Source organism: Suncus etruscus, chromosome 1, assembly GCF_024139225.1.
Source record: "Suncus etruscus isolate mSunEtr1 chromosome 1, mSunEtr1.pri.cur, whole genome shotgun sequence".
Lineage (NCBI taxonomy): Eukaryota > Metazoa > Chordata > Mammalia > Eulipotyphla > Soricidae > Suncus > Suncus etruscus.
Window position 1 is genome coordinate 156,252,007 of NC_064848.1, and position 24,192 is coordinate 156,276,198.

A 24,192-nucleotide genomic window follows, 5' to 3' on the forward strand; every position below is an offset into this window, starting at 1 on the left:
ATGTGCTCAGAAATCGCCCCTGGCTTGGGGGGACCATATGGGACGCCGGGGGATCGAACCGCGGTCCTTCCTTGGCTAGCGCTTGCAAGGCAGACACCTTACCTCCAGCGCCACCTACCCGGCCCCTATTTTTCACAAATCGCGCCTGGCAGGCTCGGGGGTGGGAGGGATCATATGGGATGCCGGGATTTGAACCACCGTCCTTCTGCATGCAAGGCAAATGCCCTACCTCCATGCTATCTCTCCGGCCCCACGCATTATATCTTTAAGCTGAGAATTATCCCATGGAAGGGTGCATTCTTTTTTTTTTTTTTTTTTTTTTTTTGTGGTTTTTGGGTCACACCTGGCAGTGCTCAGGGGTTATTCCTGGCTCCATGCTCAAAAATTGCTCCTGGCAGGCACAGGGACGCCAGGATTCGAACCAATGACCTCCTGCATGAAAGGCAAACGCCTTACCTCCATGCTATCTCTCCAGCCCCATGGAAGGGTGCATTCTTTACAGAACTCAGGGTGAGATTGTGTTTTTCTAGAGCAGGATTACTTTTTCCTCCTTTCTTTTTTGCCTGAGCATTACACCATGAGTGAGGGCTGCTAGAAACACCTGGGATTTGTTACATGGTTGATTTCTAATTAATTTTTTTGTTTGTTTTTTGTTTTTTGTTTTTTTGGGCCACACCCGGTGACGCTCAGGGGTTACTCCTGGCTATGCGCTCAGAAGTCGCTCCTGGCTTGGGGGACCATATGGGATGCCAGGGGATCGAACTGCGGTCCGTCCAAGGCTAGCGCAGGCAAGGCAGGCACCTTATCTCTAGCGCCACCGCCCGGCCCCTAATTTTTGGTCATGAACATTCAGAAATCTTTTTTTACTGTTTCTGTGATTTCCCCCAAAGTGTTATACAACCCATCGAGCCATGACCCATAGTTTGAGAAATAGCTCTAGATCACAAAGTTGAGTGGACCACAAAGTTGGGACACTCAAGCCCAGTTTTGGGGAGTCAAGTAAAAACCACCTCTACATTAACCTGATGTTTACCTGCACAAAACTTTGGCCTGTAGAGTAAACTGGTTATCAAGAAAACCACCTCTGCCGTGACTCGTCTCAGATCACATAGCACAGTGACAGCAGAGCCAGTATAAGACCCACAGGGCTAACACTGAGGCCAAACTTGCTCTCTCTGCCACTGTCTCTCATGAGATCAGAGCAGCCCCAGCATCAGGACATCCCCAGGGCTGTGAGTCCCTGGTAAAGGCCAGCACAGGGAAGGCTGACTTGCAAGGCTTATTTCTAAATGCACCCAAATGGAGACTGAGCCAGAGTACAGCAGTTAGGACATTTCCCCTGCATGAGCATGCAGTCAACCCAGGTTCAATTCTGGGTTATTCCCTATGGTTCCCAAAGCACCACCAGGAGGAATTCTTGAGTGCAGAGACAAAGGAGTAACAGCTGAGTATCACTGGATGTGGCTTAGAAACAAAAACAAAAACAAAATGATAACAGACTTGGTCTGGAGCAGGTACGGTATTTGTCTCCAAGGTTTGATCCCCAGTATCCCATATGTTTCTCCAAGCCCACCATGGGTGATCCCTGAGCACAGAATTAGGAGTAAGCCCTGAGCATCACTGAGTATACCCCCCCAAATAAAATAAAAGGAGGCTAGAAGGATTGTACGGCATGCATCGTGCTTGCCTTTCATGCATCTGACCTAAATTCAAATCCCTGGCACCCCATTTGGTCCCCCATACATTGTCAGAAGTGACCCCTAAGTGCAGAGCTGAAAATAAGCACTGAGCACTGCCAAGTATGGCCCCAAAATGTCAATAAATAAAGAACACTAGGGCTGGAGAGATCGCAGCGGTAGGGCATTTGCCTTGCACATAGCTGATTCAAACAGGCGGTGGTTTGAATCCCGCATCCCATACGGGACCCCTGGGCCTGCTAGGAGTGACTTCTGAGTGCAGAGCCAGGAGTAACTCCTGAGTGCCACCAGGTGTGACCCCCCCCCAAAAAAAAAAGAAATAAAAATAAAGAACACTCAAACACCTTGCTTCTCACTGCACTTAAAGATACCAGGGTTTTAACCAAGGTTGCAGAACCCCAATCTCACTGTCTACCAAGAAGCAGCAAAACCCACCCAGGAGGGAAGGGTTGCTAGGCAGGACATCCCCACAGGTCTTACCTGCTGGGGGATGAAGGAGCTGGAGAAGGTGATGGCTGACCAAAAGAAGATGCCACAGCTCAGGATCACCTTCCTATTAAAGCGGTCCCCCAGGTAGCCAAAGATGGGTGCTGCCACCATGAAGCTGCAGATGAACACTGTGGGGAGAAGAGAGTGTAAGGGTGCAGTCCCAGAGGCTCAGTCCACTTACTCAGCTTGAGGCCAGGTGACAGGAAACTCAGGATCTGAGATGCTGCCTCGATCAGGCCAGCGGAGGCAGGAAAGGATGTCTGAGTGAGGGTGCCCCACCCCATTTTTCTGTGTTTGTCCATAGAGGGTTCAGCTCAAATCTCAGCCGCTCAGCCCCCCCCCAATTGTGAGAGAAGTTCTGAAGGTGAAGAGACATTTCTTTTTTTTTTGTTTTGTTTTGGGGCCACACCCCGTGATGCTCAGAGGTCGCTCCTGGCTTGGGGGACCATATGGGACTCCGGGGGATCGAACTGTTGTCCGTCCTAGGCTAGCGCTGCAAGGCAGACACCTTACCTCTAGTGCTACCACGCTGGCCCCGGTGAAGGGACATTTCTAAGGCCACACAGCAAATCAGAGCAGAATTAACTGGGTTAATCCCCCATCACACACCTACAGGCTCCTTCTGCAGAAGCTTTGCTGACCTTGGGGAACACTGTCGTTCTTTTGCTTATTGGTTCATTAATTCACTCATAACGTCCTTTCAGAAAGGCTTAAATGCCTTCCCTCTTATTTTATTTCAATGAGAAAACATGAAAATAAAATACAAGAAAATCTATGGCATGTCAGAGGATGACATGCCATAAGACAAGCAGAAACAGAAGATAGGAAGTCTTTGTGAGGAGACCAAAAGTTTTGGTTTTAAATAAAAGGGTCAGAGGATAATATTTAAGGAGAGGAGGTAAGAAAACAAACTCCAGGCCAGAGAGATAGCAAGGAGGTAGTGTGTTTGCCTTGCATGCAGAAGGATGGTGGTTAGAATCCCAGCATCCCATATGGTCTCCCAAGCCTTCCAGGAGTGATTTCTTTGCATAGAGATAACCCCTGAGTGCTGCCAGGTGTGACCCAAAAACCAAAAAAAAAAAAAAAAAAAAGAAAGAAAGAAAGAGAGAAAGAGAAGGAAGGAAGGAAGGAAGGAAGGAAGGAAGGAAGGAAGGAAGGAAGGAAGGAAGGAAGGAAGGAAGGAAGGAAGGAAGGAAGGAAGGAAGGAAGGAAGGAAGGAAGGGGGAGAGAGAGAGAAAGAAAGAAAGAAAGAAAGAAAGAAAGAAAGAAAGAAAGAAAGAAAGAAAGAAAGAAAGAAAGAAAGAAAGAAAGAAAGAAAGAAAGAAAGAAAGAAAGAAAGAAAGAAAGAAAGAAAGAAAGAAAGAAAGAAAGAAAGAAAGAAAGAAAGAAAGAAAGAAAGAAAGAAAGAAAACCCAAAAACTGCAAAACTGAGGCAAGAGCCAGTGCAAAGGGCCTAGGCAGCAGATCTAAGGAAGAACCAAGAGACCAGAGTGACAGGAGTGAGGCGGGAGTGGCGGGAGGACACTGGGGGTGCTGCTGGCTTGGGCTCAGGACTGTGGCCACTGTGGGGACTATATCTCCTGTTGAGTGAGAAAGGAAAGAGGAGGATGCTGAACAGAGGTAACTAGGCTTAACAAGAGAGCATCCGAGTCTGAGGGCTCCAGAGAGCGCCAGTGCCTGACAGGAGAGGGGCCTCGAAGGTCAAGCCATGCAGAGCAAGCCCTGTGCCTCTCGGCAAAGCATCCTGCTTCCTCTGCCAGAGCACAGTGCCACCGCTGACAGATGGCAGATGGCCGGACAAAGGCCAGGGGTTGGCAGATGAGGTGCCCTCTGGCTGGCCTCTGCCCACCAAGTGTGTGTGCGCCCAGGCTCTGCTGCCTCCTGGCAGGCCTGTGTTCCCACAAGCAGGAGTGGGAGAAGAGAAAGACAGAGAAAAGAGAGAGGATCAAGGTGAAACAGGGGAAAGAGACTGGGCTGAAGAAGTATAACAAACAGCGTGGAACCTGGTTCATCCCAACTCTGCATGACAGAGACCTCAGGTGGAATCAGGGGCAGTAGAAAGGCAGTGCCAGGCCAAACTGTTTCTTCCTTGTAGGTGGTCCTGAGTAGTCCACAACCTCAATCCCTTTAGTCCAGTGGGGGTGCTGGTCTGCCTTTAACAACCAGTTTCCCACAAAAGGGATAGGAAGCCCTGAGGCAGGTGTAGTTTGCCAGCTCTTCTGGTGGAAATTCTCTTCTGCACCTGAATTCTCACTACCCAGGTGTGGTGCCATCCATAGGGCCTGGGCAAAGGTGAGTGCCTAGGCTGTTTCCACACAACCCTCCTTAGAATAGAGCTGGTAGGGAACTGTAATAAAATAATTAGGAATTGAGGAATTGCATGTATTTTTTGTTTTTAAGGTAAATTGTAAATTTATATCATTTCATTTTCTATAGAGGTGGTGTTTAACAACCACCTCTCACAATTCCTGAAAATATAACAATTCTCAGGAGCAGATCTAAGCCAGCTGCTGCACAAGGCAATTTCCTCATCTGTAAAACAAGATAAAAATAGCAACTCCCCAATGAATTGTTCCCAGCACTAGGTGAGATAATGCCAGTGAGGTGCTTGGAGCCACACCCCGCCCCAGAATGGGCCTCCCCTGTCTACATGGGCCCTTGTTTAGTCAAGGCAAAAATTATTTCCTCTCATATAGAAAAATAATTTTTCCTGCTGGGCCTGTTTCCTGAGACCTGCCTGGGATCAGATGGGTAGCCTGGGGGCTCACACACTTTAGGAGCAGGATGGGGGTTCCCAGGGCCCCAGCTATGCAAGGTAAAGGTTGAGCTGAAAGACTTAAGGGAGTGGGGGCATGACAGGGCCCAGTCAGGAATCATATACTCCACTCATGAACTACTGGGCCACAAGTGCTAAAATGGAGAGCCAGAGAAGTAGTACAGGGTACTACCTTGCATGCAGCCTATGCCAGGTTGCTTTCCGGCATTGCATGATCTCCTAAGCATCATGGAGTACTGGAAGCTACTTTGCACTGCCAGGTATGGCCCTGGCAGACTCTGAGCACCATTTTGGTGGCCCAAGGTGATCCCTAGGACCGAAGGACTCTCACACTGAACTGCTGGCCTGGTTGGTTGACAAGCCCCAGCAAAATGGGGTCAATGAGCAGACTCAAATGGTTAGAGGTCAGGCTTTGGATGTTGACAGTTTAGTCCCCTGGTTCTACATGGTCCCTCAAGTACCACCAGGAGTGACCCCATGCAACATAGCAGGAATAATGGTGACCCCAAAACAAACCAACAAACAAACAAACAAACAAACAAAAAAGTTAAAATTGAGGCCTAAAATGTAAGTAAGAGAGGGCCGGATCCTAGCACAGTGGAGAAAGAAGGGTTCATGAGGCAGTGACTCCAGCATTGCTCTTGAAAGGATGCACAGGAGTTGGGTAGATAATGCCAGACAGATGATAATAGTAGAATGCAAGATGAGGTGCTCAAATACAAATTACAAATCTCATAAGCAATATTGTATAATAATTAATGAGGTCCAATGCTTTCTGCTAGTGATCCTCGTAGGTAGCATTTATGGAGCAGTAATGACACACAGGCCCTCAGGATGTGCCTTGACATAAGTTCAGGTGTTCACATTTGGTGCTCCTTGTTATCTTCATGTGATGGAAGAAGAGTCGTTGAAATAAGCAATGCCACTTGGTTTGTGTGGCAGAACCATAATTTAAGCCTCAATAGGTCTGACTCCAGAATCTATGTTCTAACTCACATCACAAAAATCCCCAAGTGAGAGCAAGTTCAGAGTGTACTAGGACTGGGTAGAACAAGCTAATGCCAGAGAAATGTCAAAGGAGTGATCCAGAGACGAAGTAGGAAGGATAACACTAAGAATGAGTTTGACTTTGAGAGCACTGTGGTTCTCCCCTTCAAGAAGGACATTCAGGGGGGCAAAGATATAGCACAGTGGTAGGGTATCTGCCTTGTATGCGGCTGACCCAGGAGGGACCCGATTCTATTCTTAGCATCCCATATGGTCCTCCAGCCTGCCAGGGGTGACTTCTTTTTTTTGTTTTTTGTTTTGCTTTGTTTTTGGGTCACACCCGGCAGCGCTCAGGAGTTACTCCTGGCTCTACACTCAGAAATCGCTTCTGGCAGGCTCGGGAGACCTTATGGGATGCTGGGATTCAAACTGTCCTTCTGCGTGCAAGGCAAATGCCCTACCTCCATGCTATCTCTCCAGCCCCCAGGGATGATTTCTGAGTGCAGAGCCAGGAGTAACCCCTGGGCACTGCTGAGTGTGGTCCCAAAGCCAATAAATAAATAAATAAATAAAATTTAAAAATAAAAGGGACATGTAAGCCCACCAACTGGGTGAGAACTGGAGAAGTTACTAAAGAGGATGAGCCTAGTCTTGGCCAGGTCTGGGCCTTTCCCCTGTCCACTCCCCCCAAGCCCAACCCCAGTCCTGCCTGCAACAGGGTAGGAAGGCAGCACCTCCAGGTCTGGCTGCCCCTGGCTTCCTGCCTGCTCATTCCTGCTCGTTCCCGGGCAGGAGAGGCATCTAGAAGCAGGCACACATTGACCCTAAGCCTCCTACCTCTGGCCCATCCCCAAGTCTCAGCAGGTGAGGGACCTCAAGCAGCCATCATGTCTATTAATGTTTGTACATCTGGAGCTATTGAAGGCAATAAGAACACACCAGATGAAACAGGCAAGGACACCTGGCTTTATACCCTCCTTTAGGATAAGGGTATCCAGTTCAGGAGAGGGTCAGAAACATCTCTATCTTCCCTTTGCTCGTGCCAGACAAGAGAGACCCTGTCCTGACCCTCAAATGTCACAGGCCAGTGGGGGTGGCACAGGCCAACCAGATGGGGGATGAGAAGCTGATGGGGTCAGCAGGTAGCTCTGCTGAGAATAAAACCAGGTCAGGCTGGAAGCTTCCCTGGCATGTCGCCCCACTGCATGGTCTTTGTTTACTGGAGGAGAGCTTTCTGGAATAGGCTGCCCCACCCCTAATTTAGGGATGGCCTTCCCAGCAGTTTTCCATGAGGACATCCTGTGGCTGGGTGTGGGGACCCCTCACTGTGCTCACATTGCTGAGTCCATAACCCAGAACAATGGAGCAGGGCTGTCAGAGAACCAGGCTGGGTGCTAATGCCCAAGCTCAGACTCAGCTCTGTAGGGTAGCAAAGCACTCTCCTCATGATGCTGAGGATTCTTTCAGATAGAGCAGGCTCCTCTCACATGCGCTGGCTCTGTGACAGCTCAAGGCCTTCCTACTTCCCTGTGGCTCACAGAGAAACATCCTGAAGCTCCTAAAACAATCTCACTGATGAGGCCTGTGTGCCCATGACACCAGTGCCTGTGGTGAGCCTTAATTGAGTCTTGGAGGTGGTTCTGGAGCAGAAGTTGTGGTATCTGAGCTGAACTCCAACACTGTGGTCCCAGAACCATATTCAGCCCCTACTTTTGCCCTAGACTGACCTGGGCTATTTTTATGAAATCCAGATCTAGGTGACTTGTTATTGGGAGACTTGCCACAGCCCACATCCTATGCCTAAGGTACTATTCAGGTCACTGTGAGGTGGTAGGGGAGCAGGTGCTGTCAGAGTGTCATTCCTGCCCGAGGATGTGGACGGCAGTGCAGGCCAACCCAGATGATGGGGAGGAAGCAGGACAGGTCCTCTGGGTCCCTGGGAGCCCTCCCTCTCAAACTTGTACAGTAATAGGAGCCACTCCTCCTTCAGAGCCAACTCAGAGTAGGAGTTCTGAGAAGGCTCTGCAGGTTCCAGAGAGGCCTGACAGGAAGGCCTGCACCTCACTTTTCCATTAGAATCTCAAGCTTGTCCCAAGTGAGAAGATGCTGTTGGGCTGATCGAGGGTGAGGGGAATGAGACCACAAAGTGATTTGGCCTAATAAAGGCACTGTCTGGTTTCAGTCTGAGATGGCTCTTCCTCTGCCCATCACTCACTCGCCTTCCTCGTGATCCCAGGAGCCCCATTTTCGAGCTGCCTTTCATAACTCTGCTTCATTCATTCCCACACTTTACTCAGAGTAAATATACTTATGCATATGGAGACCTGCCTGCTCTAGAGACCTCCTTCCACTCCCTAGGCCCCAGGCTCACCAGCTGCGCTTCCCAGTTGGTCCTGTCTGCTATCTGCCCTCCTCTCTCCACCACCTGCACTTCATCCTCATCTTTCCCTGAGCTACATTCTAGCTGATTTCCTCAGTCTATCTTCTAGTTTGCTTCTCTCTTCAACAGAGTCCAATTAACAATTATACTGGGAATATTTACTTTTCTCTTCTAGAATTTGGAACTTACATACTTTAAACTTTTCTCTGTTTTGTTTATTTTGGGGGCAATTTTGTCTTTAGTTTCTGTTTGAGGTTAGTTTGGCTTGGAAGCACATTGAGTGGTGTTCAGGGACTACTCCTGGCTCAATGCTTGGAGGAGGATTAGAGGTTCCCTCATGCAAATCTAAGCCCCTTGAGCCATCGCTTTGGTCTTGTTATTTATTTATTTATTTTTGGTTTTTGGGTCACACCCAGTGGCACTCAGGGATTACTCTTGGCTCTGTCTCAGAAATTGCTCCTGGAAGGCTCGAGAGACCATAAGGGATGCCAGGATTCGAACCACTATCTGTCTTGGATCAGCTGCATGCAAGGCAAATGCCCTACCGCTGTGCTATCTCTCCGGACCTCTAGCCCTATTATTTTTTGAATAATGTGCTTTTCCTGTCTCCTAAATTCCACCCTTTCCTGCAGAGCTTGGTAATTAAGCATAACTGATGCTAACCCCTTTATGACCAGTGTGTTCCCAATAGCTCTTCAAGAGCTGGTTTCCCCATCTTCTGAGCTGGCTGCCTCTCCTACAGGACAGGCTTTCTTTTTTTTGATTTTTGGGTCACACCTGGTGGTGTTCAGGGGTTGTTCGTGGCTCTGCACTCAGAAGTCTCTCCTGGCAGGCTCAGGGCACCATATGGGATGCCAGAATTTGAACCAGGGTCCGTCTGTGTTTGTCAAGTGCAAGGCAAATGCCTTACCACTGTGCTATCTCTCCAGCCCCAGGACAGGCTTTCTAGTGCATGCTGCTTCTGGTGAGCTTAGCTGTCTTGAGAAGGAATCGTCTTCTGTCCCAGACAGGCTCTGTGTCAAGGTTCCTCTCAGAAGCAATTTTGCCCTTGTCTTTGCTGGGGTGCCTGAAAACAAAGACTCACAGGAAAGGGCAAAAGTACGTGGTCCTTGCTTGGACAGAACAGGGGCCAGAGCAGGCTCTTTGCATAAATCAGCAAAGAGTCCATTCAAAAACTCTGCCTGGCACAGAGGTTAGGAGCAGAAGCTCATACTGGGTCTGAGCAGGAGTTGAAGCATTCGTGTGGCACTAGAACCCAGCCAGCTCTGCCCAATCCTTGGAGCAAAGAAATCACACCTGAAACGTGGGCCACGAGGCTGATGCTTTGATAAATCTGGGCAGTAGCTATAAGGAAAGCAGTTATACTCGTCTCACTCCACTTGTTGTGTTTACACTTTTTCATGATAAAAAAAAAGTGTTTATGTTAAAAAAAAAATACTGTTGCCAGGACTGGGGAGATGGCTCAAAGGGCTGGAGTACATGATTTATATACAGGAACCCCAGTTTCTAGCCATAGCACTGTATGGTCCCTGGAGCACCACTGGTTATATTTACTCTCCTGCCAAAAAATTCTTTAGCCAACTTCTAAGACATATACTGGTCCTGAAACACTGCACCACTTGATTTCATTATCAACGCCTGCTGCAGGTGCTATATTAAATTCTTTGCTTCTGGCACCTGGAAATTACCCTGCAAGCTCGAGCTTTCATGCTCAACTATATAATTTAAGTGTTTTCCTGGCACATTTTATCCAGAAATAGGGGGAAGGGAGGCTTCTCATAGATAACTCCTTTTTCCTGATCAAACTCTCATTTACCCTTCAAAACCCCACTCAAATGTCCCCTCTTTGGGGAAGTCATTTCCACCTGCCACCAGGCACAAATAGTTGCACTCACTTCCCACCCCTCAGAGCCACGCTTGGGAGGAGAAAGTCTGTTCATTCCTATAGGGAGAGTTTAGCTGGGTTCAGACAGGATTTCCCTAGTAGTGGGCTCAGCAATGGCTGTCTCTTGAGCATTTCTCCTTGTCCAAAGCTCTAAATCCGCTATGGGCTCCAGCAGGCTTCTCAGAGGCCAACCGTGAGCCGAAGCAGTCTGCAAAGGGCTTTTGGGAGCTCTTCTCCCAGCCAAACTCTAGTTCTAGTCCCAAGGGGAAAGAGCAGGGCAGGCCCAGGCCTGACCCTCAGCCACCCCTCACCCTGTCTCCCAGCCCACCGCCTCTGGTGCCCACAAATAAGCAGGCAACCCATATCTCAGCCCTGGCCCTTTGATCTGGGCAAGCACCAACAGCTGGTTGGCGCCCTCCACCCAGCTTAGACCTTATCGGGCTTGGGGAAGAGACAGGTGCCTGGGGCCCAGGCCAATTAGGTGATTTGCCTGGTTGCCCCACTGAGTCATATCCTGGCTGAGCATTATTGGCTGGTTGGTTTATATTACCAAAGAGGTGAGGACATTGCTCCAAAGAACTATTCCAGTTATGCCAACAGGCTATGACTATGGATAAGAATAGGATGGTCTCAGAGCGCTGGAAACACCCACCTGGGCTCAGAGTCCCCACAAGGTGAATGCCAGCTGCAGCCACCAGCCTCACCGCATGGTCTTTCCAAGGACAGGGCATCCATGCCAGGCCCGATATGCTGCTCCCTTTCTCCTCTAACCCTTGTCCCTTCATTTAGAGAGTAAAGTTAGGGGAAGGGACAATGGGGAGTATGGGGGAAGGATCAAATAGAGGATAGCTGAGACTTCAAGGACCTCTCAGGATGTGCCCACTGAGCTGCCTGCATCTCTCAGAGCAGCCAGCCTTTCCTTGTGCTCAGTGGATAATGAAAGGATGGATGTGGAAGGACCTTACTCCCTGAACCAGTCAACAAGGAGGGGCTGGTGCTCCCTAGGTCCTTATAGAGTGGGAGCAGAAACACTAGTCCCTCCTGACCTTCCCTCAGCAGCACAGTAGCCTGCTCCCTCCCACAATCCATCTGGGTTCAACTCTGGCTGTAAGTAAAGTCACTTCGGGTACAGAGCCAGAAGGCTGGAGAGTCCTAGGGTTGAAGGTAGTAGGCTGACTGCTCCAGTCCAACCCAAGAGTCCTCAGAGGAGGGGAGAGGTAGAGAGAGGGCTTCATGTCCTAGGGGCATCTGGTCACTCTTAGAAGGCACTAGACCACAACCAGATTCTAGTCCTAGCTGACTCAACTCTTACTGACCAGGACTGAACCCTGGTGCTCTCACACCCACTTCTGAGCCCACCGAGTGGAAGAATTGAGGTCAGATAGTTGGGCCTGGCTGAGCTGAGGGCCTTTTATGATCTGGGGTGGGGTGTGTGCAGGCTGGCCGTATGCCACCCGCACAGGTCAGGCAGGTTCCTGGACAGAGTTGGCTTACTCCACCCTCTCTCCCAGGAAAACAGGAAGGGGGTGAGGGGGTGTCAGGGCCAGGGGCTCTTAGCCTGGAATGCTGACGTGAGCTTTCTCCCACACATCTCACTGTCTCACTGAGCCCAAGAGAACCCGTACAAAACAAGGTGTGGGTTGAGGATGCAGCCCTGGTTCTGAATCTCTGCCCTGGCCTGAGCATCCTGCCAAAAGCACAGCCAACAAGACAAAGGCCAATGATAAGAGAGGGTCCAGGAGCCAGGACCAGGTTAGGTACTGTAAGACAGGAAGCCAGGGTGCTGGGAGGTCAGGACATGGCTAGGGTGAGTAAGTGTTAACCTGCTGCCCAGCCCTGGTCCAGGGATGCTCAGGCCTGACCTCTAATCAGAAACCAGCCCCTCGGCAGGGCCTGAAGACCTATGGGCCCCACTCTAGCCTAGACCCCAGTTTTCAAGTTCCCACTCAGAGTTCTGGATCTGCTAAAGAGCTGGCATGGGGAGATGCCCTGTTTTAACAGCTAAGAGGGGTCTGGGGTGAGGCAATGAAAGGAATTGGGGGCAAATAGGAAAGAATCAGTGTCCCCAGGCTATTATTTTCACCTGTGAGATGGACCCCCAGACCACAGACTGGGTCCTCAGGAGGCCCAGGACCTCTCAGACATGTCCAGCATAACTCCACCTCACAGGTATAATTTAGTTTAGGAGAAAAGAGCATGAGTTTGGAAGAACAACCCCTTAGTGGGGCAACACTGTGGATTTGGGGGAGGGTGGTAAGCTGTACTCAGTGGTGTTCGGGGCTTATTCTGGGCTCTGGGCTCAAAGATCTCTCCTAGTAGTGCACACTTATGGTGCTGGAGATTGAACCGGTTCTCAGCTGTATGCCAAGAAAGAGCCTTAACCCTGTCCTGTATCTCAGTGTGTTTAGATGCTGGTCAAGGGATCAGGGGTGCAAGGATGAGCCCCTGTGAGAAATGAGCTGCTGGGTAGAGGCAGGGGAGAGGGCATGGGTGCCTCACCTGACTGTAGCAAGCCAGCATCTCGGTCCTTCACCCCAAAGTGCTGCTGGATGTCCAGAAGGACGCCTGGGAGGAGAGACAGGGAGTTTACAGGTGAAGCAGTCAGCAAGGCAACTCCATTTCCCAGCTCCAGCCCAGCCCTGTTGATACCTGTGGGGCCCATTATGGCCCCATCTACACACACAAACACACACAGACACACACACACAACTGTCCCCGGGTTACAGCCAGGACCCCCAGTTTGTTATTGTGGGAGTTTGTTTCTTAGCCAGCCTGTCTGCCCCTCAAAGTCCCAATCACTTTGCTTCTCCCTTCAGGTCTTAGTCTATGAGTGGGGGGAGGGACAGCCCACAGTCCCCCTCATTGGGAACAGACCAACCAACCTCTCACAGCCTGTGGCTCTGAACCAAGACTTCTGAGGAAGCACCAGTCCCGCAGGCCCCAGGGGGCCCCCCACTCTGCTTATCTCTGAGGCCACAGGCAGGCAGGCGCTCCCAGACCGTTCCACCGAACCTTCCCCTACAGGGGAAGGTTGACAGGTCTGCATGAAGAATCAGGGGACAGAGGCAAGGACCTGCACCTGTCTTATGGGTCTCATGAAGCATTTAACATGGCCAGGACAGGGCCTCCCCACTTTGTCCTCACATAGCCATAGGGGGCCCATCTTCCAGTCCTCTGTGCAGAGGCTGAGACTGAGGCACATACTCAAAGGCACATGAGGCAAAAGTGAGCATGCAAGAGTGCAAGGTCCCACCTGGCCTAGGGCTGGGACACAAGAGGGGGAGAACCCTCCTGAGACCCAGCCTGGGATACTGAGTCCGGTTGGGGTACGGGTCAGTCAGGCCTGGTGTTCTAGCAGCCTGAGAGCCGAGAGATGCTGCTCTGCCTTGCTCATGCCCAGAGAGGATTTACCATAATTACCCGTAATGAAGAGGCTGTGTGCAGCCCAGTTAATGACTTAATAACCACGGGCGGGCCAAGGCCTTCCCTTGAAGGCAAAACCCAGGGACCCATTGTGGGCCTGCAGATGGTGGGGCTACCAAGTGGGCTCCAAGGTACCCCAACCTGAACTCTGAGGCCAGATTTCCCTCCAGACTCGCAAATAGCCCAGTTGGGCCTGACTCTGGGGAGTCTCTCACTCTGCCTCCCAACTTCACCTGCCCCTTCCGACTCCTGGGCTGGGGCCTCTGCCAATCCTGACATGTCACAATGTCACATTACCCTGAGACCCCAGATATTCAAGAGAAGACCCAGACCCTCTCTGCAGATTTGGTCCTGCCAAATTCCTTCTCTCCCCCACTCAACTCCAGCCTTATGTCTCAGAACATCATCCTCACCCCACACTCAATCACCCATACCACTCATGTCCCTCCCCCCCGCAACAATACACACTTCTTTTTTCTCCTAGTACCCCTTTGTTTTGCCAAGTCCTGCCACTCTTTTGAGATTAGATGCTCCTTCTTCTGGGAAGTTCTCTCTGATTTCTTCCTCTCCTACATCCTTGTCCCCACTCTCCCTTGTCTCTCCTTTTTTTAGCACTTGGCACATGAATAGTTACTTTTAGTGGGGACTAGGAACATGGATATGAATCCAGGCCTACTATGACCAAGAGCTAAAAGCTATTACTACTTATTGCTCCTATTTGGTTCCAGGTACTGCACTACCTAGTCTGGGATTGAATGAAAATTATCATATCCATTCTACAGATGAGAAAACCAGGGCTCCAAGAATCACTTGGTGGAAGAAGTCAGAGTGTTTGGCCTTGCACATGGTCAATCCAATGCTGAGCCCTAGAACCCCATATGTTCTCCTGTCCCCCACCAGGAGTGGTCCCTGGACAACTAGGAGTAAGCCTTGAGCACAGCTGGGTATGGCCCCAGAACAAACAACAAAAAAAGAATCACTGGAATAACTGGTCACATGTAATTCCATAGCATCAGAAGCAAGATTTAAAATCAGGTCCAGGGGCCGGGCGGTGGCACTAGAGGTAAAGTGCCTGCCTTGCCTGTGCTAGCCTAGGACAGAACTCGGTTCGACCCCCCTCCATATGGTCCCCCAAGCCAGGAGTGACTTCTGAGTGCATAGCCAGGAGTAACCTCTGAGCATCACCGGGTGTGCCCCCCCCCCAAAAAAAATCAGGTTCATTGTCCAAACCAAAGGTCCTGCCACACTGACTCCACATAACTGGTTCTTATGCCCAAGTCAGGTGACTAAGAAAGGGAACACAGACAATGAAATGTCTTTACCAAAATGTCCCCCCAAAACCCTGATTCACCAAAGGCAGGAGCATGGCTAGTCATCTCCAAAACCCAGAACAATCACTATTTAGGAACTGGATAGAAAAGAAATGGATGGAGTCAGGAGATAGTAGTGAGCAATCCCTCCCCAGTCTATACAGCAGGTCCCCAACCACAGCCCAGGGAGGGCCTAGATCTGCAGTCATCATAGCCCCATACTCCAGATTGGGGAGGTGGAGGGGAACAGATCAAAATGTCATCATGAATTTATCACTAGGATCCATATAAATCACAACATTCTTGCTTCCCCTCCCCACCAAGGTCTATCCTCGTCACCTAATTAGACAGATTTCCCTTCCCACTTGTGTTAAGTGGGTGCTAGATAGAGGCAGTCAGAGAATATATCTTAGAGTCTGGGCTGCCCAGGAGTTCCCAAGGACCCTGGATGCACTTTTGGATGTGGAGAAATCCAGGTGCCCTGCATAGTAGAGGAAATCAGGGGAGGCTTTTTGGGGGAAGTACTAAACATTGGGCCTTGAAACCACTGGGAAGGGGAATGTGGTCCCCCACCCCCTCCAAGGCCCTAGAATTAAGCAGGAAAAAAACCCCTCCACAGGCAGGCAGCAGGGATCCATCAGGTAAGCAGGCCCTGCCTGAATTGTCCAGGCCTGTTTTCCCTCTTAAGGGGCCACAGGAAGGGGAGGCTCTACAGCCCTGGTGCAGGAAGAAGTGTGTCACCGTCATGGCCAACTGTCTCACGTTTTTCCTCTGTGCTCCAGGCTGGCCAGGGCCCACACACCCCCGTTCCTTCTTCACCACAGCCTTATTTTTAGGCCTCTTTCCTGGAGGCTGAGGTTTGGTGGGTCACAGGATGGGCCTTGCGCCCAGGAGCAGCCTTCTACAGCCCAGCCAAGCCCATTCCACCAGCCCCCTGGGGCACACACAGCCCACAGCTGGACCCTGCCTGCAGTTCCAATCCAGGGAGTCCCTCTAAATCCTGCAGGGGCTCCCATCTGTGCAAAGAGCACACCTGGAAAAGCAGGGGCACCAGAGTCTTCTCACCCACCTGGCCCAGGTACCTCAACGAAGCCCCCAAGGTATTCCCCTCTTGCCCACAGTCAACAGTGCCCCGTTTCAGGTCAAATGTCCTTCCTGCTTCACAGGGATCTGACTGAGTCTGGCCCAACATCCTTCTTGCTTCCTCTTTTTTTTTTTTTTTTCCTTTGTTTTTTGACCACACCCAGCAATGCTCCAAGGTTACTCCTGGCTCTATACTCAGGAATTATTTTAATGGTGATTGCGGGGATCATATGGGGTCAGGGATTTAATCTGGGTCAGCTGTATGCAAAGCAAGTGCCCTATCCTCTATTATAGCTCTCGCACTGCTTCTTGCTTCCTCTGTCCTGCACAACAGCCCACAAACCATCCAAGTGAACATTCTTTTTTTTTTTTTTTTTTGGTTTTTTTTTTTGGCCACACCCGGTGACGCTCAGGGGTTACTCCTGGCTATGCGCTCAGAAGTCGCTCCTGGCTTGGGGGACCATATGGAGAACCGGGGGATCGAACGCGGGTCCGTCCAAAGCTAGCGCAGGCAAGGCAGGCACCTTACCTTTAGCACCACCGCCGCCCCAAGTGAACATTCTTGTACACTTTTTTCCCCCCCAGAAGTGTTTTAAAATTCTCTTCTCGGGGCTGTAGTGGTAGTACAGCAGGTAGGGTATTTGCTTTGCATACAGTAGATCAGGCTTAATCCCCAGGCAAACTCATGATTCCCCCCCCCCCAAAAAAACCCCACCAGATATAATTTTTGTTTTTGTTTTTGTTTTGTTTTGTTTTTGGTTGGGTTTTTTTTGGGTTTTTGGGCCATAAACGGCAGTGCTCAGGGGTTAATACCTGACTCTACACTCAGAAATCTCTCCTGACAGGCTCAGGGGACTATATGGGGTGCCGGGGATTGAATCCAGATTCTGTCCTGGGCTCGGCCACGGTTTAAGGGCAAATGCTCTACTGCTGTGCTATCACTCCGGCCCCACCAGGTGTAATTCTTGAGTGCAGAGCCAGGAGTAACCCCTGAGCACCACCAGGTGTGGCTCAAAGAGGAAAAAATTTTTTTTTCTTTTCCTACCCCAATGCTGTGTTCTCACCCATCATTCTCTAAAATCCAGTCCCTCCTGGTGACTCAAGCCCACATACTCTCAGTTTCCCAGCCATTTGGACTTAGATTCCTGGACAGCTCCATTAGCTGGGCCCAGTTACCTGAAGCTCCCCAGGCCAGAGGGCAGGGAGGAAGCCCTGATAGTGGCTTCAGCACTGGGCCCTTTCCTGCCTCCAGAGACCACAAAATGATTTCAGGACTCAAGGAATGAACAATTCCTTGTCTTCTGTCAGCCTGACTGAGCCTCAAAATCAACTGGAGTTCTTTCAAATCCACAGACCTAAGACTTTCAGTGACATTGCTGAGGACAACTACAGTAATCTATGTGTCTGTATGTGCTGAGCCTTACCACATGCAAACCTGGTCCTGAGAATGTCACCTGAAGCAGCTCGTGAGTATATCACCCACTAACACTTAAGGACACCCAAGTAAGCCCATACTTTGATGCTGATCTACCCAGGAAGATCAGACAAGCCCCTTTTATGGTTTTCAGGCCTCTGGTGCCCGTGAATGAAATCAGACCAGGCCCTCTTGGAGGGTATTCACCTGCCTAGATCATATGGGCCTCTCAAAGTCAACAACATTCCTTCTTCACTCTTGGGTAGAGATACATGCAACTCTGGAAAAACACCTTGAGAGTTGGATAGAATCCAAGATGCCCCAGGCAATAAGTCACAGGGAAACTTGCAGTCGTCTCCTGCACAGCTGGGCCCTTAGCTGGGTCAGGTCCAGCTGTTAGGACTCCTGGCTTTTTCCCCTTCCGCCAGACAGGGCAATCTACTACCACCAGAGTCATATAAAAAAACCTAGTGTAAAACAAAACCCAGTCAGTCCTTGGGAGAACTCCATCCCCCCTACTCTACACACATCTTTACCGGTATATATCTCATCGGGGCCAGGCCAGGCCGCTGGTGCTCAGGGGTGCTCATCACCCCCAAACACAGCTTCAATCCTCTCCCAAAACCCACCTAGCTTCACTATCTCTCTCATAACAGCAGGCAGTTTAGATGAATTTCCAAAATCCAGATCATGTGGGTTCAAATCCTGACTTTATTGTCTCCCTACTGTGTGACCTCAGGCAACTTACTTAGTCCCTCTGTAAAACCTAACTTTTAAATTCTGCTTTATAGAGTTGTGATGAGGATTAAATGAGTTAATCCAGGAAAATTGCCTGGCTGTGTGTGTGGCACAGTTTGTGGGCAGTCAATAGAGTCTCTAAATGGTACCAGTGACCATTAACTAGAGAGCAGGGCACACCCCAATCCACGATGAGAGGAAAAGAAGCACTGCCTCCCTGGTCCTTCCTCCACAGGAGCCACATGGCCCACAAAAACAAGGCCTGAGGATCTGAAGACACAGGCCTTGCCTATTGGAGGAACAATGGTCTCCTGTGGAGGCCTCAGACCTGGATCATTCTGGAAGTCTTCTGCTACTTCAGCTCTGGGCCGCAGTGCCTGCCCCAGTAATTATAGGGGCCCGAGGGCCTGGCTCTGCTGACCTGACTGAAAGGCTAAAGCTGGGACACCACAGACTGGCCCTGCTTATGCCACTCAGCATCAAAGGGCCAGGCCTAGGAGCCCCTGAGTGGAGACCCAGCTCTCAAACACACACTGTTCCAAATGTCCATAGGTGAGAGCCTAGCCTCAATGCCAGGGAAAGCTGAATAGCCCTCAGGCCCTGCTCTCAGCCTCAGGCTGCCCATCTGAAAAGCAGCTCCAGAGATGCATTTTCTCTGCATAGCCAACCTCCCACAGTCCCCCAATGATGCTATACCTCTGGGTCATTCATGTCAACACAGCTTAGGGGTCATCTCTCCAGGGACCCCATCTCTCACTCCCTATTAGGAGAGACCGAACTATTCCCCTATTGAACACTCTGGTGGAGATGGAAACAATCCTGACCTAAAAGCCCAGGCCTCTGACAGCCTCAAGAGGAGCCTCCCCAGAATGCAATCCCCCCTCTCTCCCTCCCACCCCTCTCACCCTCCACCCACCACACCACTGAGCCCAGAGTGGGTGGGAACAGGCAGCAGTGTGGCCTCCGTCCTGTGGTTCTAGTCTATCATTTGGGGCCTACTTTCCTGGAACCAACTTGGTCGTAGCAATTTGGGTGCATGAAACAGTCTCTCCTTTCCCAGCTCAGCCTTATGGCCTTGTCCTATCTTAGAGACTACCAAGACCATCAGGCCCAGAGACAATAGATCTACACCCTTATCAGGATCCTCAGAGGTTTGGTCTATGTGGCTTCAGACCTAGGATAAAAGGGCAAGAGGAGGAAGAACAGGTGGGGAGAGATAAGAGACCTCAGAACAGGGGCTAAACCCCAGCCTTCTCCTGGGGTGGTTCTATGGCCAGTAGACTAGTGATTCCTGCTCCCACTTCTCAAAAGAAAAATGAGATTCGGAAGAAGTTGAGGCAGAAGCAGGCAGGACTCAGGCTGAGTTGGCACTAACTTCCAGGCTTCCCTGTGTTCCCCACCTCACCTGATAGAAACAGGGTCCGAGCCACTCTCCCCCGGAAACTGTCCCTTCAGGTTACAAAGCCTTACTGCACTCCATGCTTTCCAGGAATCCAGTCAGCAAATCCAAAGCTCAATAGTACAGAGATTGCAAAGGCCTAAAGAGGAGAACCCTCAGGCAGGGGTGCAGGAGGGCAGAGACTGAGGTGTCCAATGGGAAGTAAGGAGGTGGGCTAGTGCACTGGTCCTGCTTGTTTCTTGCTCTAATCTCAGTAATGTGCCCATATCCCTTTAGCACCCCTTTTCAGCAAGTGCCCAGCTGAAGAGTGGCCAAGACCAGAGCACAGTTGCACTGGGTTTACTGTGAGACCTAGGCCAACCCTTCACCTCCAGTGCCCTAGATGCAGAAGGGACAGGACCAGCCACCACAGTGACCTCCTGAATGGACAGAAGCCACTGTACTCAGGGGAAGGAGGCTCCATTGCCAGGGCTGTGGGCAGGGTATATAAGGGCTGTGCTTAGCACTTTCCCACTTCCTTCATGGAGACACAAGCCCTGCAGCTCACCAAATCCCTGGTTGGCGCTGGCAAGAGAAGCTTCAGGTCCAGACACAGGTTGGCTGGACAACCCAAAGTTATCCAAACCCACCAGTGTCTCTCTAATCCAGAAGGATGCTGTTGGGGTCTGTCAGAACTGAAATCAAGTCAGTCACCCCAGTCAATAAGCATAGGATAATTTCTCCATGTACACATACATGTTGGGACCACAGAGCTGATCAGACTTCACCGGGGAGACTAGAGAGAGGCCGCCAATCTACATGGAGGGGGAACCGTGATGAATGCCTAGCAAAGTGACACTGAAAACCAGGAGTTAGGTGTCTGGCTTGGCTCAGGGTGTTGGGGAAGGACTTTCTAGGATGACAGAGTCACCATTGAACCCCAATGGGAAAAACTAGGGTAGGCTGCTAGGTAGGTTTGAACAACAAACCTGCTTACTATGGAGAGAAAAGCAATAAGTGGTAGAGATGGGTCAATAGACTTTTTGAGGCTATGTGTCCCATACTACTCTTGGGTTTTTCTGTTTGTTTGTTTGTTTGGTTGTTGTTTGTCACACCGGTGATGCTTCTGGCTCTGCACTCAGGGATTACACCTGGTGATTCTTGGGGGGCAGATGGGATGCTGAGGATTGAATCCAGGTTGACTGCATGCAAGGCAAGTAAGTGCCTTACTGACTGTACTTTCGTTCCAGCTCCTGTCCCCAACACTAACCTTGAGAGCAAGATCCTGCCTACAGAAAGAGAGGGACAAGATCATCCAACATGGATGAATTCAGGGTTCAGAGAGAATCAGGATCTGCCTTAAGTCACAAAGCAAGTCTGGCAAAGTCTTGCCAAGAAGCACAGTCCTGAAGTGATTCTAGGTCCAGTAGGTAGCTACTCCACAGGCAGCTAGGGCTTAGACCATATTATCCTCTGAGTCTCCCTAAGAGACTCTCACCCTCTCTGTTTTGGGCCCCCTCCCCTAGGTAGAAACATCCCTGCTAAAGGTCCCCCCTTGAAGTCTTTGGAATCTCTGTACTATTGAGCTTGGATTTGCTGACTGGATTCCAGGAAGCCTGGAGTGCAATGTGGCTTTGTAACCTGAAGGGACAATTTCTGGGGAGGGTGACTGGGACCTATTTCCATCATCTGTTTCTTCCCCTGTCTTGGGGATGAATGTGGAACTCCTCCTCTCTGAGCAGCTCTGACCCAGAAGCTTCTCAGACCAAGCTGTAACCTGCAGCCTTGCAGCCTTCCTGCCCCACTCATAAGTTGAGAAACTAAGGCACAGGAAGGGGCATGAACTGGCCCTGGCTTCCTGACCAAAGCAGTGTATTTCATGGTCCTGTCCTCTGACAGATCAACGGCCAAAGCAGTGCTGGCAGAAATGGCTGGAGGGAGCTGAGGAGGAAGAGGGCACCAGGAAGCACCACTGCAGTTGAGTCACTAGGCAGTGAGCGGCATTCCACTGCCCCACAGCTCACCTGGGTGCTGTCCTGCCAGACAAGCATTCTGGAATGCGGTCCAGGACACCCCACCCTGCAGACTGTACAGAGTGCTGATGTGGCTGTGCCCATGCAGGGCCACCCAAGGGGACAGGAGGCCCCCTGAGGGTTTAGGGGAGAAATTGGAGATAGCTACAGAGCATGGGGTTTGACTTGGCCTCTATCTGCCTAGGCTCTCCTATGAAAGGCCCCAGGCCTCAGTTTCCCCATCTGTCAGCTCTGGTCAAACTGGACCAGGCAGTCTTCTGAACCCAGCTCAGGTGTTTGGGGATTACCCTCACCTTCCATCCCTGCTCCCATCCCTGCCAGGCCTGTGTTTCCCTGGCTGAGTCTCTCCTTCCCGGTTTGTGTTAGTGAGCAGTTGCCATGGAGACCAGTCACAGCTTCATTGGCAGAAAAAAAATGACTCCCCCAGGGCAGGGTTCTGCCTCTCCTCACCTACCCCCAATTCCACCCAATTTCTAGTATCCAATCTGCCATGGGCTGGATCCAAAAAGCAAAATAAAAAAAGGTGTCAGGAAGGGAAGAGATACCCCCAGAGAAGTTGCAGAAGGATCTCAGTTCTCAAATAGCCACTCACCAACCACGGAGAGGGTGCGTACCAGATCCCTTGTGCTGGGCCTGGTTCCAGAATGCTACCTCCTACACCCTGGGCTCTGCTTCTGTTCACAGATGGAAGTATGAGAGCCCAGAGGCAGAGGCAGTACTGCTACCAGGAAGAAAATCTAGGCCCCGTAACCTGAGGGGCTTTCTCCTCTGGACCTGGTCTGCCAGATTGGTAGAGACCTTGGAATCAGCATCAAGTACTCCCTAGGGGAACTCAAACTGTCTCTGCTGAATTGAGCAAAAATTAATCAGCCTAGAAGCCTCTTGCCCTTACAGCCTCTCCAAATTTTTAGGCCAGAAGTAGAGGACATGGGCACACTGTCCTGGGGCCTTGTCCTGAACTGCCCTGCCCAGCTGTGTAGTCTTGTGTCAGGTTCTCATTCTTTGACCACCCAAGTAAGCATCAGAAGGAGGTGGAGGGAAATATTGAGAGGCAGACTCTGTGCTACCTCAGTTCCAGTCAAATGCAGCAACACGAAGGTAGAAAAAGCAAGAGACAGCACCTGGCCCCTTAGCTTCTGAGTCTTGCTGCCCTCAGGGGGTTCTCATGAAGAGGAGAACCCTAATTAGATGGATGGGAGGGTGGCGCTGGGAAAGCAAGGCAAAGGGGACTCTACTGGAGTTCCCAGGATAGAGACCTGTGCTGGCGAAGAAGGGAGGAATTCGAAAAGGGGTCCTGAAAGGGACTGTCCATAACAGAAGTTGGAGCACAGCTGGAGCCACTGACATCTGTCCTTTGCTCCGAGGAAGCTGACCTTGTCCCAGGGGCTAAGAGATATTCCTGTTCACTCCACACAACCCAGGGAGGTGGAAAGAAGAAAGAATCACACAGAAGACTCAGGCAACACTCCCAAGGTCACACAGCTGGAGAACTGAAGAGTGGAGACTCAATTCTGGCATCAAAGATGCTACATCTGCGCTGTCCACTGTAGTGGCCCCCAGCCGCTAGGGCTGCTGAGAACCTGAAAAGCAGCTGCTGCCAATGGACATGTGCTGTCACTGGAAAAAGTACACAGGAGCCAAACTTCCTATGAAAACAAGCAAAATGTCCCCTTGATAGTTTTTATATTGATCACATGTTAAACGGTATTGGAAGGCCAGAGAGGTAGCACATAAGGCTAAAACAGGCCTTGTATATGGAGGTCTTGGATTTGATTCCCAGCACTATGTGCCCCTCCAATCTCCCAGCACTACCAGTGTAGCCCTTAGTGTTACTTCAGTAGCCTGGGCTACAACAGGGGTTCAATGCCAAACAGCGCTCTGAATCATCAGGCCCATACAGTGGGGTTGAGTACTCCTGGGAGGTAATCCTGGACTTCCCAAATCCCCCACTCCAAATGAATAAAAGAAATATGTTGGCTATAATGAGTCACATAAAATACTGCTGATTCATTTCATCTACTTCTTTTATTTTTACTTGCCTACTAGAACATTTTCAATTAAATATGTGGCTTGGTATGTGTGTCATGAGCAAAGAAATGCATGGGATAATTGAAAGGAAAAAAAAAGACAACCCTTTTTTGTTTGTTTGACCCACACCCTGCAATGTCAGAGTTTAATCCTAGCTCTGAACTCAGGAATCACTCATGATGGGACCAGGGGACCATGTGGGATGCTGGGGATCAAACTCAGGACTATGTGCAAAGCAAATACCTACCTGCTCTGACCTGGGGAAGAACCTTTATTTTTGACGGGGAAGTCAGGGGTCAGGTGGGTGTGAGCACCAAAAGGGATTAAAGGTCAATGTTGCAACCCCCTCCTAGTGCTAGAAATGGGACCAGCCAGTAACAGGTAGACTCAGCCCTGCTGACCCTATCCTTATCCCCTTCCAAAAGACAAAGCAAAATATAGTAGTTGCCATAGTTACAAAATTTTCCTAAAAACTGACCTTGGGGGCAGGGTGGGGAGGAGTCAACTCTAGAGTCCAGAAGAGGAAATGTGTGTGTGTGTGTGTGTGTGTGTGTGTGTGTGTGTGTGTGTA

The 24,192-nt window shown here is 50.4% G+C and overlaps 1 protein-coding gene across 1 annotated transcript in view; it reads right to left on the bottom strand.

Annotated features, from left to right (window-relative positions):
- SPNS2 (SPNS lysolipid transporter 2, sphingosine-1-phosphate) overlaps positions 1 to 24,192 on the bottom strand; it is a 39,976-nt gene that overhangs the window by 13,090 nt on the left and 2,694 nt on the right. The window contains exons 2-3 of the mRNA XM_049782571.1: positions 12,714 to 12,779; positions 2,178 to 2,314 (exon numbers count right to left, since the gene is read on the bottom strand). Coding sequence (XP_049638528.1) covers positions 2,178 to 2,314; positions 12,714 to 12,779 — 203 coding nt within the window. The remainder of the gene's footprint in view (positions 1 to 2,177; positions 2,315 to 12,713; positions 12,780 to 24,192) is intronic.